The 15,735-nt window shown below is 44.0% G+C and overlaps 1 protein-coding gene and 1 long non-coding RNA gene across 2 annotated transcripts in view; one reads left to right on the plus strand and one right to left on the minus strand.

Moving 5' to 3' along the window:
• The window catches only part of LOC310672410, a 56,848-nt gene extending 51,537 nt beyond the window's left edge, over window positions 1–5,311 (minus strand). Inside the window, exon 1 of the long non-coding RNA XR_014508542.1 lies at window positions 4,675–5,311. This is a non-coding gene — a long non-coding RNA (uncharacterized lncRNA). The remainder of the gene's footprint in view (window positions 1–4,674) is intronic.
• Window positions 5,312–5,433: 122 nt separating this feature from the next.
• On the plus strand, window positions 5,434–12,733 carry TMEM115 (transmembrane protein 115). Its single transcript, XM_083429525.1, has 2 exons — window positions 5,434–6,978; window positions 11,132–12,733. Exons 1-2 carry the CDS (start codon window positions 6,125–6,127, stop codon window positions 11,337–11,339), a joined length of 1,062 nt encoding a protein of 353 aa, XP_083285651.1. The 5' UTR covers window positions 5,434–6,124; the 3' UTR covers window positions 11,340–12,733.
• The last annotated feature ends 3,002 nt before the right edge of the window (window positions 12,734–15,735 follow it).

Here is a 15,735-nt window from a genome sequence, read left to right on the forward strand (position 1 = left end):
TGTTCAACCAGATACAGGGTAAGATCCAAATGAGAAGGGATGAAAATGCTTGGGGTTTCAAAAGGGATAAAGGGAGCCCTTCAACCTGACAGTTACCTCATCAATAATACTCAGAAACAGACTGTAGATCTGGGGTCAAGATAAATTCTACAGGGTGCCTCCACTTCTGGGCCTTTAGCCAGTGTTAGAAACTCAGATATATAAACTATAGGCCTGGGCAACGTATCAATACAGCTTCAGCCGGTGGTATATCACTGGTAAAACCACCACCGCTCCCAAGTCCCTCTGCTACCAGCACTGCTTTCAACATCCAACTGCTGGTAGCAGAGGGACTCGGGAGCAGTGGTAGTTTCACCTGCGATATATTGCCAGGTGGAACTGCTATCACTCTGCCCCTCATACCGTAGAGGGAGGAGCAAGCTGTATCGCTGGGCTGATGCAGCTTAGTCCTCCCTCATCTTCTTTAAACCACTTCCCCACCCAGTTGAGCCATGGAAAGGAGCCCCAACACTCCTCCCACTTGCCCACCAGCAAGGGGTGCACTGGGGCTGGCTCAGCTGGGGATTGGCAGCCCTTCTGCACCCCAGCTAAGCCATGCAAATAAGCTGTGTTGTCCCAGCCCATGAGGCGCTGGGGTGAAACCGCCTCAGCTCCTGCAGTTTCACCGGCACCTCAAGAGCTGAGGCCAATGTAGCTTGTTTTTCCAGCATTGCAGGATACTGCTAGACCATGATGTTTAGCTGGTGATACACCGCAATGTTGAAAAGCTGATATCGCCCAGCCCTAAAAAGCTAATCGCCAAATGGCACCTTATGGTTATGGTTGCAACAATGGAATGTCTAGGCGCCTTTTTTCTGGTGGAATTTACCATTATTATTGTTCATTACTATAATGCTTTATATTTTAATGAATGAATCTCAAAGCGGTTTATTATGCATTAAAAATCAAATAAAACAATCCAGAAAAAAAACAAATTCAAGCTTCAAGGAAAGTATTTCAGATCTTTCTCTAAGTGACATTTTGCTTTCCCCAGTCACCAACCTGGCATCCAGAGATCTCCACGTGGTCGCAGTTGGACCCTTGCCTGTCGCAAAATGCATCTGTCGCCTGGCTAGTTTGTAACACTCCCTTTAGCTACCCACATTCACTGTTTGCACAAAACAAATACATCATGAATACAAAGAGATCAACAATAAAAAGAGAAAGAAACTGCATGGGAATAAAATGAGACAGAAAGTGAATTGACATTGTCAAAGACAGGCCTAGTTAAGAGATCAGAACAAACTGCCGCAGAATTCAGGTATAAGGAAGCCTGAGAATAACCTATGCACATTGACAGCTCTGTCGATTCACACTACATTGAGGCCTTCTTACAGAAGTCAAAGCATGCCCCAATTACATTTCAGCTTTGCGTGGTGCTTAATAATAATAATAATAATAATAATAATAATAATAATAATAATGGCATGTTAACTTCTCTGCACATAATAGACAGGACAAGCACAATGGAAATAATAGCTGTGCCTCCACTCCCTTTTTAAATATACACAGCTGTGTGCTTCAGAGGGTGTGCACAGCTTCCAAAGTGAAAAAACAAACTAGATTAACAGTATAATCCTGTGTATCTTTACTCAGAAGCAAATCCCACTGTGTTCAGTACAGGTTATGTCTAAGCCAGGCATGTCCAAAGTCTGTTTCAGGGGCCTAATCCAGCCCGCCAGTCAGTTTAATCCAGCCCCTGTGGCAGTTTATTTCCTGGGGTAAAATCCTAAAAAAAACTTCAACAACTTCAATCAAATCTGGCCCTCTTTGAAAAAAGCTGGACACCATTGATCTAAGCAGACTAAACTTTTTTTTTGTAAACTGTTTACTTTTTTGGGTCACTTTGAGTCAAAAAGCAGTATGCAGATAAACAACAATATTATTGGCAAAATGGTAGTTAATTATCATAGTGGGATGACAGAAGCTTTGATAGTGTTTGCAAGAATGAAAGAAAAGGGGTATGTGTTTGATTTGTACTATTGCAATAGCTCTTCTACAGAAGACCACAAAGCTACAGAAGACTATTCAGAAACATATAATAAAACTTTGAAAAAGACCAAAATAATGCAGACATGTATTTGTGGAATGGTGTTTGTAGTGTAACTGATACTATTAGTGCTTTGGAATTTCAACTACCCTTCCTGATCCTGCCACACATACACACAAAACATACAGGTTTGAAAACTGTGTGTAATCAATGAAAAACGTACAAAACTGATCCATCCAAAAATTCCTGGAGACAAGCTTGCTCAAACCATTAGTAAGTCAACTGTTTGGACACACATTACAAAGAAAGATGCATGTCCCATGTGCCTAGACATCTGTGTGCAACTCTGAAGTCTGTTGCACTACACGAATAAAAATAAGAGACACGGCATTCAATTGCCTACAATATTTTTGTGGATTCAAAGTATGTGGTCAAGAGAGCAGGGTGCCACTGCACCAAGTCCCAGATAAAACATAATTGCAAAAATATTTTCTCATACCAGCTGTTGAGTATTTTGTTAATGCTAGTAACTGAAGTCTATAGAGAACTTGAGTGGAATTAATCCACAATCAAATTTGCAACTAATAAGCATTCATAATTAGGTCCATCGTTTCATTTCACTGGATCACAATTCCACTTTAAATTAGGACTGTATTGTGATGACTAAAACACTGAAAGAAGAGGTGCTAAATCAGAAGGATGTGGACTGCAGAGCTGTTTGCACGCCACATAGACTAACAAAGTATCTAAGGGTGGTATCCAATGCTAGTCCTACTCAGAGTAGACCAATTCAAGTTAACAGACATGACTAATGCAGGTTTTTCTCTTTTAATGGGTCTATTCTGAGTAGGGCTTTTTTGGATACAACCCTCACTAATATTACTTTATGATTACATGCTGAAGGAAATGCAAATTCGAAATGAGGAAAAAGATATTGAATTCAAGGACACTGTGATAAAACCACATTTTGAAGTCTGCACACTTGTCAGCCACCATCCCCCTTAACCACGCATGACACTTTACTGAGATAATGAAACAAGGTGTGTTGAACATTCGAAGAGTGCTATGCAAATGTTATGTATTATGACGTCAGCCCCAGTGCACACTTTAAACCTATACAACACTGGCTGCTGTAGGGTATGGCACACACAAGATAGAATATTTGCTATGACATAGAAAATATAGCCACTTTTCTCCTGTTGTATGAGAAGACATTATCTTCCCATAGTCAAGAGATATGAAAAGGCCTCAATCTGTGGGGCTGGCTACTTGGTAGCATCCTGGCTTATCCAGTCCTTGGAGAAACAATGAAGAAAAACTGGTTTCTTAGCTGAGTATTTTGCAGCAAAAACTAACTTCTGCAGACAAAGTGGGCTCTGGCCCACAATTCTGTCCATCTTACACTTTGCTGATTTCTGTTTATATCACATGTATTGCTGTGTGTTTCCAGACACTAAAGAACAAAGTCATGTATCACTTTTGCTACTGACCAGCTCCATGTTTGTAAGAAAGTAAGCAGGAGGCTTTGTACTTTTGCGCCTATGCCTTTGCATTCTCTACCTAGAGAGCCTTCCATCTCTTCTTACAAGCAACTTTACTAGTTATCTCATAAAGCCATACTTGGGAAACAAAGTTCTACACTCCATTTTGCATTGTTGGCACACAAACATTTTAGTAATTATTACATCCACCAGCGAATTCCTTCATGAGAAATAGAGGGTGGCATATTGGAATACAAAATAGCTTTATGAAACTTAAACAGAAACTACATATTGCAAAACAGAAATGGGGTTCCTGTTTACCTTATAACACTAATACAGGAGAAGGGAGAATCAGAGAGGGTGTTTCACCTTTTCTTCTGTAACCTAATGCTCCATTGCAACCCCCTCCCCCCAAAAATTTCTCCCAGTCAGCTTTGACATCACACATAAACTGAAGGGGGAAGAGTTGCAGGGAGGATTTATAGTTGGGGGAAGGGTTAAGCAACCCTATCCTACCCACCATTCCTTCCATTCCTATGTTTAAAAGGTTAGCATGTACTTCTGTCCTCAGTTACTTAGCTATAAATAAATGAGCTTTTTTAATTTAAAAAAGTAAGTTGTCTAGATATCCTGAATTGGTAACATTGCTCTAACTACTATGAATGATATGAAATGGAAAATTATAATAGCAAATGCTCCTTAAATTAAACACACACATTGCAGTCATTGTAAAGTGTATATTTTCCTGTTCATTTCTGTAGCAGAAATGTGATCAACTGCTTAACTCTCCCACTTGTACGATGTCCAGTCCAATTCTATGCATGTCTACAGAAGCATATCCAAATGAACAGAGCGTCTACAGGACAGTAGCCCTAAGTGCCTGAACTTGGCTGGATAGTGCCCAGCTTTTTTCAAAATTAAACTCTGAATGTAACAAAGTGCAAGCCGTAACTGTACTTGGCTGAGCCTTGCATAACCACCACAATTTGAAATGTCGCTGTAAGGGGCATCTATTTAAAATGGGGAATATCCCTATGGAAACTTCATCAAACAGAGGATGTAACAGCAGAAAATCAATTCTAGGCCTCATTTTCCACACCATTCTGAATCCCTCCCAATTTTCTCATGACAAATAGAAAGGGTATATCAGAGCTTTGAACTAACCCTCTCTGAAGCCAGAACCTGTTTATAACTTCATCCTCTGCAGGTTTACACTGAAATATGTCTTCGCGAGTTCAGTTCGGCTGACTCCCAAGTGTGCACAGCTTTACTTTTTCAGAAGCGCAGACGTGCTAAAGGCAGGATTCACCAGCAAAGCTTTGGAAATTCACAGCTGTAGATGTGCATTTAATATACAGTCCTGCAACCTTTGGCTTCGTTTCTCGTTCTCACCCTTTCCACGAAATGCATCCTGCCTTTTACTCGGCAGGGCGGCGCCATTAAACTAAACGGAATGGATTTCACTTGCGACTAAAAATGCTGAGGCGAGGGCTGCACCCCTCTGCCAACCCCGCGCCCAGGAGGGCGGGCTCCCTATTCGTGCAGGCCCATGCCAATGCTTTCGGTCCTTTGCCAAGCACAAGTTACCGTGACAAGGCAAAGCAAACAGGAGGAGGAGATCCTGCGGGAGACGCCGCCACTCCGCCGAGCGGCCAGACCAGCCTCCTCATCTGCTTGTCAGCGATCATTGCGCTTTGGGCCGCAAGAGCCGCGCCCTGCCCGGCCACGCTCTTTCCTCGCGGCCAGAACGCCTCCTAAGCCCCCGCCTCCCAGGTGACTCTTTGTCCCGCCCCGCCCGCACTCCCGCGCTTCCCTGCGCAGACCCCGCATCCCAATGCATGCTGGGATTCGCAGTCCTCTCGCCGCGGGCAGCGTCCGCCGCGCGCCAGGGCCGAGCCTCCATTTCCCGGCGTGCCCCGCGCAGCTCATAGAACAGCCACGCGTGCGCAGCCGTGCTGTTTGTTTGCGTCTGAGCGGAGCCCTGCCGAGGAGCGGAGTGCTGGCCTGGAGAGGGAAGTGGCGGCGAGAAGGCTCTTGGGAGTCGGCCTCAACCAGAGCGGCTGAGGCTCCGGCTTCCGGCGGCGAGCAGGCCGAAGCGAGGCCTTCCCTGAGCGGCCCCCGCCCCCGCCGGCGGGCTGAATGGGGCTTGCGAGGGGCTCGGCTGCGGGAGGGAGCGAGCTGCGCCTCCGCTTTGGCCGTCCCGTGAGCTCCGGAGCGCGCGCCTCTCTCGCTCCGCTCCGCTAAGGGGGCCGCCCTCGACTGGGCCGCCCTCGCTGGGTGCTGCAGGGCCGCGCGAGGAGAGGGTGCAGCGGTCCCCGCTCGGAAGCAAAGGAAAGTGGGGCGCGGGGGTGCCGGTGTTTCCCATTTGGGACGAGGCCGGATAAAAGGAGAACGCCTTTCCTTCCTCCTCCATACAGAGCGGCCTGTGGCTTAATCAGCTGTCGCCTCCGTTTGGGCGATCCGTGGAAGGCGGCGATGGAATCGACCGCGAATCCGTGCTAAAGAAAAGAAGGGGTTGTCAGGGCCACCACCAACGCCTTAACGCCTCGCCCCTAAAGCGAAGACTCTTGGACCTCGGACCCTGACGCGTGGGGCAGGGCTTGTGGGTATAAAGATGAACAGATACCTCCCAGTAGCTCGGCAACACTTCTTGGCTGCTCTGGCCAGCACCAGTGTCGTGGTGAAGTCCATATGTGCCATCGTCATCTTGCTCTACTTTCTCTCCTTTGCTGTGGACACCGTGTATGGGCTCGGGGTGACGCCTGGGTTTCTCTTCCCGCCCAACTTTTGGATTTGGACATTAGCAACCCACAGTGTGGTGGAAAAACACATCTGGGATGTAGGTGTAAGCCTGGCTACTATAGTGGTGGCAGGGAGGCTGCTGGAACCACTATGGGGAGCCCTGGAGCTCTTGATCTTCTTTGCAGTGGTGAATGTATCAGTGGGGCTCTTGGGGGCCTTTGCTTATCTTCTCACCTATATGGCATCATTCAATCTGTCTTACCTATTTACCGTTCGCATCTATGGCATGTTGGGCTTCCTTGGTGGTGTCTTGGTGGCTCTCAAACAGACCATGGGTGACAGTACTGTCTTGAAGGTACCTCAGGTACGGATGAAGGTTGTTCCCATGCTTTTGCTCCTGATCCTGGCAGTTCTGAGATTGACCACCCTCATCGAAAGCAATGTCTTGGCCTCTTATGGTTTTGGAGTCCTCTCCAGCTGGATATATCTCCGTTTTTACCAGAGGCACAGCCGAGGACGTGGTGATATGTCAGACCACTTTGCATTTGCCACATTTTTCCCTGAGATCCTACAACCAGTGGTTGGCTTCCTAGCCAACCTTGTGCACAGCATCTTGGTCAAAGTGAAAGTCTGTCGAAAAACAGTGAAACGTTATGATGTTGGTGCCCCTTCATCTATTACTATCAGCTTACCAGGAACAGATCCTCAGGATGCTGAACGGAGAAGGTAATATTCCTCCAATATAAAACTTGTTGGAGACTACTTATGTTCACTGTTGAACATTGGTGAGAAGGAAATGGAGCAAGTCATCTAATTCAATATTTTAAAAGTGTCTTCTATATTGCTGGTACTCCATTTGTGCCTATCGGGATCTTTTTTAAAAAAAACAAAACTGGGGATTCAATATTTTTTGAAGCTCAGTGTGCTTATTCTGTCTTTGTATAGGAGTAGCCCAGTTGTCAGCAGGCTGATGTACAGTGGTACCTCAGGTTACATACGCTTCGGGTTACATACGCTTCAGGTTACAGACTCCGCTAACCCAGAAATAGTACCTCAGGTTAAGAAATTTGCTTCAGGATGAGAACAGAAATCGTGCTGCGGCGGCAGCGGGAGGCCCCATTAGCTAAAGTGGTGCTTCAGGTTAAGAACAGTTTCAGGTTAAGAATGGACCTCTGGAACGCATTAAGTACTTAACCCGAGGTACCACTGTATAACATCAAACAAAACAATCCAGAATAAAACAAATTCAAGCTTCAAGGAAAATATTTCAGGTCCTTCTCTAAGTGACATTTTGCTTTCCCCAATCACCAACCTGGCATCCAGAGATCTCCACATGGTCGCAACTGGACCCAAGCCAAGGTGCACCTGTTGCCTGGCTAGTTACTAACACTGTTTGTGGTGTAATTTCAGATTTTCTAAAATCTGCTACAGACAACCCCTGCATTTCCACAGCACCATGTTGTTTCTGCAATATGTAAAAGAGAGACAAGTATGCAAGTACGTGGGGGAAACTTAACATGGGGACCTCAAACTATCAACTCCCGTGTTCACGTTTCCCATCTGTTTGCATACATATCGGAAGTGACATGAAGGAATTGTACCAGACAAGTGTTCCCTGCAGGGACAGCCCAGCACGTACTGTTTGCTGAATCACTGGGTGCACAAGGACATACTAAGTACAGTGGTACCTCGGGTTAAGTACTTAATTCGTTCCAGAGGTCCGTTCTTAACCTGAAACTGTTCTTAACCTGAAGCACCACTTTAGCTAATGGGGCCGCTGCGCCGCTGGAGCACGTTTTCTGTTCTGATCTTGAAGCAAAGTTCTTAACCCTAAATACTATTTCTGGGTTAGCGGAGTCTGTAACCTGAAGTGTATGTAACCTGAAGCGTACATAACCCGAGGTACCACAGTAATGTGTAGTAAACTGCTTTGAATTTCATTCTTTAGAATATAAAGCAGTATAGAAATTTAAGTAATAATATTAATAATAAATTCAACTGGGGAAAAGGAGCCTAGACATTCCATTGTGGTGCCCGTAACCTACATTCATATATCAGAAATTCTAACACTGACTGCAAATATACTAACGAGTTAAGACACATGAAAAGAAGTTGCATTAATTTTTTCTTTGGGCACAGAATCTATACAAAAACATTTAATCCATCCAAATACTTGTTTAAAAAAAACAAGCAAAAATCTTTAAAAAGTCAAGGCTATTAATATTATAATAAGTATATTAATGAGTATTTAGATGCTCTTCTAGTAAATGTAGGTGTAATTAAGGAGTATAGCACTGCTGCTGAAATAAAAACAATAAAATTTACTCCTGACAAACTGAAAAGCTTAGCAGTGCAGTTCCAAGTTTCTACATTTACCTGGGAGTAAGTCCCACCATAGGATTGCAGCCAGCTTGTTCTTTGCCAGTGGTGCTGCATATTGACACCTAAAGCTTAGTTCAATTGTAGAGTAGTCATGTTTTTGTAGTCACACTAACTCCAAGAACATTTCTTTAAAAAAGAAATTCTAAGATCTGTTTTTGGTTCATAAACAACCAAAAACTCTTCTTTACAAACTATCTTGTTAAACACTGCCAGTGAATATTCAACTTAAAATTTGCTTTTCACAGATTACTGGCATACATTTTTAAAAATGCAGAAGTGTATGTATACTTTTTCTTGCTTTAGTCCTGTTTGAAGACTGTAGTAATCCGGAATTTTAGTAGTCTAAATCAAGTCAGTAATTGCCACACCTATATATGTCTCTTGCTTTTAACTTAGTTTCGCATTTCCAAATGAAAGAGCTGAAAGAATCTGATGATGAAAGTCATTATTGTGCACTTTACACCATCAAAATGCAGAACTCTGAATGCCTGGAGCAGATTGAATGATTAAGTTGTCAGGCAGTTAATAGCACTATGTGTGTAGATATAACTGTGCAGTGTGTTCCACTAATACAGCTTTCAGCAGTGTTCAGCTCTGAAGCATTTTTAACAAAGCTAGGTGTGATTTTTAACTGTATTGCCTAAAATACAGGTGTTAAAATCACCTACTACAACATTGTGCTAATGCTTTGAGCCAACTATTGTCCCAATTACATATGCAGAAGATCTATTGTGTCTTTTAAAGGCTTGCCAGCTTTCTTCAGCTTAGGAGAAGCTTATCCCACATGTCCCAATGGCATGCTTGGAGCTCTGCTTGGCACAAAGGAAGCCTTGCTCGCACAGGAGCTCCAGGCAGTATGGATATGACAAATCCCGTACTATTTTCTTCTAGGAAGGCAAAGACTCCACATGTATTCACTTTGTGCTAGTAAAATATTCACCTCATGAATGGGAATATTCTGTAAGATAGGGATGCTCCAAATATTGTTGGCCTCAAACTCTCCATCAGCGCCCCCAGCCAGCATGGCCAGTGCTCAGGAATGATGGACACTGCAGGTCAGCAATCCCTGGAGGTCCCAAGGTTACCCACCCCTGGTTTTTTTTGATGTTCAACATGCATATTGGAACAATTGAATGATGACTATCTGATTATGATGAGCAATTTGGTGCAGATCTAAATAATTCTTTGATTGTATCAAAGGCAGAAGTCGATAGGACCCAGCAACAGACTACCTCTTTTCTGAATATCAAGGTTAAGTGCTGGTACATCTGAGAATAGGGAACTTGTAGCTATACATATGCTGGTAGAATCCAGCTCCTGTCAGCCCCAAACAGCATGACTAATGGACAGGGGTGACAGAATTTAGAGGCCAGTGACATCTGGAGGTCACAGGTTCCTCATGCCTTTGAAGGTTATCAGAATAGCTGAATGTAGCCTTGAATGCTGTTTTTAGGTGAAAATGAGGAAATACAACATTTCTAAAATGGTTGTTGTTGGCATCTGTCTGTATCGAGAAACAATGGAATGGACCTCCAGGGGTGAAGTAAAACTGCTGCGTTAGCAGCACCGAAGTGACCTCCCCAGGCCTCAAGCCTGGGAAGTGTGTATGGTGGTCCTGGGCTGCTCAGACAACAAGACCCCCCTCTTGGCCTCGCTGATGTGATCCAAAATGAAGCAGAGCAATGTTTGGTACCAGCATGGCTGCAGGAGTTGCCAGAAAGAGGCATTTGAGGAACCATCCAACAGTCTTAGGGACTTCCTCCAGATTTGTGTAGGGTTTACTCCTGAGTTTTTTCATCTCCTGGAGATAGCCCACAAGGCAGCAGAGGTTTAGAATCAGAGTTTTCCTTCTCATAGAAGTTTTGCCTTCCCAGGTTGACAAGCCCCATCTGCCTATCACTTCCCTCTACAGCATGTGCAGAAACAGCCTTCTTGACCACTCATCTGCTCTATTCGCTGGAGCATGTCTCTGCATTCAAAGGAAGTCCCTAACTCACTAAGGGTTTGAGACCCATCAGCTACCCTCATCTGGTTTAGCCAGCCAGTCAAAGTCATTTCCTGGTGTGTGGCCGCTGTTGCATGCTGACAGTTTCTAGGAGCCACAGGTGAGAGATGAGTGCAGGATGGGGACCAAAGGTAGACCAGCTGCCCCAGAAGGAGCACAATGTGTGCAGCAGTTTGACTTCACCCCAGAGACACATTACATTGTCTCTCATGACAGACAGATGCCAACGACGACAAAATCCCTGATTGCAACGGCACATCATTGGATGCTGTTGCTTGCAGAGCCGTTTCCAATTCCACTCTCAATGCACATGATTGGGGTTGTGCTTTCTATCCTTGGAGGGTTGGCCAAGGGTGTCTGTGGCCTTCCCAGCCTTAGAGGGTCTCTGGACTCCTTTGGTGACTTGCACTAGAAAATACCCCTCTCGTGAAATATGCCGCTTAATATGCAAACTATCCTACATTCACTATGGATCATTTTCTCATTCTGTAGACAACTGGCCCTGAAGGCACTGAATGAGCGGTTGAAGCGTGTAGAAGATCAGTCATCATGGCCCAGCATGGAGGATGAAGAAGAAGAAAACATCAAGGCTGATGCTCCATTGCTACCCGAGAAGAGCCGGGACTCTGTCACTGCAGGGAAAGCAGGCAGCCAGGAGTCCAGCCTCATTACCTTTGAGGATGCCCCCTCTCAGTTGTGACCATGAGGCACCTGCCCTTCTCTTCTATGTGTCCCTGTATGCCAGAGCTGCTAATAATCCTTCACATGTCCTTCCTCACAGTGCTGCCTGTTCTGCAGGAAGCAAAACACTGTGCCTGCTGGCCCTGAGGGAGACCACACGTCCCTTCCAACGTTTGTTCGCCACACTTGGCTAGTGCCAAGTCCCAGGACTCATGGTGAAAACTGTTTGCACAGATCTGGGATTTGGGCTCAGAATTGGCAGGCCAGAGGGAGAGCCGCATCTCTTCAGCCCAATAAGGAGTGTTCATCTGAATAAAGCAACCTGCAAAATCTCCAACAAGTAGCTGCCATTGTGGCTATTATCACATGTATGTGTGTGCGTGTTTAGCTCCTTCTGGCTGGCAGTTCCAGTCAACCTGTGTGGGGCCCTGGCTTGCCCAGCCTGGCTCCTGTTTTTGAGCTATAACTGCTAGACCACTGTATAAGCCCACCAGGGCATCCCAGAGCAAGCTCAGCAAGCAACACAGCACTTTCCCTCTTGATTTTATTTTACCTTGGCAGCATTGGTTGTCAAAACAACTCTGCAACTCCCCCTTTTCCTTTCAGAGTTGGCTTTGTTGTTGATTAAATGAGCAAGCACTTTAAACAAATGCTTTGCTGTATTAACCCTCCCTCCTTACAGATTTGGTAGCCCTGAGGAGCTCTGCCAAAACAAGTTGCTGGGTTAGGCATTCGCAGAACCAGCAGCTTAAAGCCTTTTTAATAACAGCATAGCCACTCGGTCCACCTCTTGAATTCTTGACAGTGATGGCTTTAGGGATAAAGAGCAGGTTGCTGCTAGTATGTGGACTACCTTGTGGAAAAGCATTATCTCAGATTTTCCATAGGACTCAGAGGGAATTAATTTCATTTCTGTTCTTTAGCCTTTGGTTGTTCTTCATTTTCCTTTTGCGGTGATTCAAATGACAAAGCTGCTTTGTCTTAGGTGGGGTGCCCATACATTCACAGGATGTTGGAATGAACTCCTTGCTACAGTAGAATATATGTTGCTGGTTCTGTTTTATTTTAAAAGGTGCTTTTTGTGGGACCCTTGACGTTTCTTCTGATGCCTGCTTTTTCCTCTTTGGTTAGATCATTATTAGTCTCTTCCTCTCCTCTGGGATGAGATGCTTTTTCTTCCCTTTTTTTTTTTTGTGGGTTGGCAAGGCCTAAGATGTTTTGCCTTGACACCCAACCCCAAAGTATCCCAAAGGGTACAACTCACCCAGCTGGAGGACTGGGTGAGGGGACACTTAGCAGAACAGGAAGAGAGTGCGAGACAATGTTGTGATAATTTTTTTAAAGGACCACAAGGTTTTGTCAACCAGGTAATGAAACACAATTTCAGTATCAATAAACAGTTCTTTTGAAGAATGCTTCTTGATTGGCTTTGTAAACCTTCCTTTGTATATGATCATGTAAGCCTCCTAGTTGGAGAAGTTTCCAAATGTTGGGGTCTTGTCTTCTTTTGTGGGCTCACTCAAGACAGCTTTACAGTTGAAGAACACAGACACAAGGCTTTCAACCAATTTAGGGAAGTGATTAGCTTTACTGGCATAAAAGACTGAAGGACAGTCACTTCGCTTCTGAAGGCTTGACTTTTGACATCTTTTCAGGTAACTTCTAAGTCTTATTACATTTCTGTCCTGCTTTTGTCTAGGATGTTGTTTTTTTCCTCACCCCTTTTCACCCATGCAGCATCCGTGTAAGGTACCACTATGCAGTAATGAGTGGCCCATGTTTGCCCAGGGAGCTTCAAGAGACAAGACTGGGGATTTCAGGCCTGATTTCTGCAAAACTCTTTAACTGAGTACTTAAACCTGCTCAGTAGGCACTTCTACTAAGAGCTGCTTCACACAATATGAATTTCCTTTACCAAAAGGAAATCTCACCTGGCAAGTTGCTGTGAAAGGCAGTTGTATACTTTTTTCATGTGTTTCTTTGGTAGATTAATAAAAAGACGAAAAATGTAATTTTATTGTTACACATTTGGAATGCAGGCAGCAACCATTTTAGGCACATCCAATATGTGTGCGACTGCGCCAAACCCAGAAGTGACCTGAAAATATCACAAAAAGGGGCAGGGGTGGAAGAGGGTGTTTGGAAGCTTTTTCAATGGAGTTTCAAATATACGAGATTTCGCCTTGCAACGTAACCCCCATGTAAATTGGGAGTTACCTGTACTTTCCCTTTTGATCCCTTCTTTCACTTAGTGTTTTCTACATGGAAGCATTTACATGTAGGAAATTCATCTTGTGTGAAGGTATCAGTACTAAACGTGATGCTCATTAAGAAGTGGTCAATTTTATAATTTTTCAAGACGTAAGTGACTTCCTTGGGGAGGTACTTCTGAAAATATCTAATACTAATGCAGCTGTCTATGAGTTCTAAGCCATTGCAATATCTTTCTACGCAAGACGCATAAGAAATACAGTGTTTCAATACTCTTAGGCCAGGTTCTGATTCTGTTGCAAAATAAGATTTTTGTACTAAATCTCAGATGTTGGGCATCACTTCGTTTTGACAGAAAATGTATTGGAATAGCTCAGTCAGTATAGCATGAGACTCTTAATCTCAGGGTTGTGGGCTTGAGCCCCACGTTGGGCGAAAGATTCCTGCATTGCAGGGCTTGGATTAAATGACCCTCAGAGTTGCTGGAGAAACCCAGCCAGATGGGTGGGGTATAAATAATAAATTATTATTATTATAATGGTCCCTTCCAACTCTACAATTTTATGATTCTACTGGGTGCTTCACAACACCACCCTGATAGTCCTAACTTTAAGCCTTGTGCCATAAATGTTGGTCGTAACTTGCAGACAACCATGATTTGTAATTTCCAAATCGTGTGTCTCATCCTGGAACAAGCAAACAATACCAGGGACAGACAGCATTAACAGCAGCCACTGTTGCACTGAAGCTGATAGCCAGCTACTGGAGACACAGCACTAACAAAGGCTATAAGAAATCGCTAGTTAAATTCATACCCTTGCATTCAGTATGTAGAAAGGTTTTCTGGCCTGTGGTGGGTGGGTGGGTGTTTGTTTATTCATTCATTCTACTACTACTACTATTATTACTATTAGAATTTATATACCGCCCTATACCTGGAGATCTCATTCCTGTTAGGGAGATGTTTTGTGAGTAAATAAGATTGGGTGGGGTTCTAGTACAGCAGAGGATAGTGAATGCAGCATCCTGGGATGGATGTGGAAGGTCTTCTGTGGACTCAGACGAGGTTTCAGGAAAGGAATTCTGTAGGGATAACCTGCAGTCCTTATATACTGCGTCTTTCTTACTTAGGAAGTAAAAGGCATTTTCCATTTTAAAAAAAAAGGAAGATAGCAGGTTCTCAGAAGTCAGTACAATCAAAGTAAACAATGTTGGGCTGGATGACCCAATCAGGCCAAGTGGATGCTTCAGTGATGTGTGCTAGCCAGGTGCCTTGGTGTATTACTAAGTCATTCTTCTGAAGAGCATACTGGGCCCTTGCAAGTTAGGTAGAGCACTGGTCTAAAGCCCAAATGATTCATGTCAATCACAGATACATAGAGCTAGTTCCTGTAGATCCTTCTTTATAACTTTTTTTCTCATTTTCTCTCTGTTTAAGAGAAATATCGCCGATGTGAAATATCCACCTATAAATTCTCACTATCAGGAGAGGTATACAATAGTTGGAGGTTTTCCTAAAACTGTTGCTACGGGGAGTCGAATTTACCTCTTCTCTCTACAGCCGTACAATCCTGCCTTGTAAGTGGAATTTAACTTTATACCCATTCATATTATTTGGTCTTACAGAAATTTATGGGAGACTTCTGAACTGCTGGTACTGCATCAGCTTTAGGTGTCACTATTCTATCCATTGTGTCCTTTTTGGCTGCCAAGACAGTGCTTCCCTCCTGTGACTTTAGGCAGCGTAAGTTCACCAGGCCTTGTTAGTTTCATAACTAAATTCTGGGCTGCTGTGAAAGAATTTTTGACACCAACAGGTATTTTCAAGCTGCCCATTGACTCCTTGCAGTTTACTTCACCCCAGTAACAACTTTAGGAAGTTGAGGAACAGAGAGCTTTACTATTTAGCACAGTACTAAAGGAGCAGTTGCAGAATCACTCTGGATTCGATTAAGCTTTCAAATAGCAATTAGGATCTACTTGTTGTTTTACTATCATCCTTCAGCTACATCACACTTAGGAAACACACTGGTGCACCCTGAAGGCATTGGAGAATTTTGCCAACACCAGAGGCTTCCCATAACAGCTCTTTTCTACCCAGGGGCAGAAATAATTGTTAAATCTCTGCTATCCTTTACTGTTGTAGTGCCACCTATTGGTAATAATCAGTATGACAACTACTGGTAATGAACACATTCATAGAA

This window comes from Podarcis tiliguerta (genome assembly GCF_965153285.1).
Source record: "Podarcis tiliguerta genome assembly, chromosome: 2".
Lineage (NCBI taxonomy): Eukaryota > Metazoa > Chordata > Lepidosauria > Squamata > Lacertidae > Podarcis > Podarcis tiliguerta.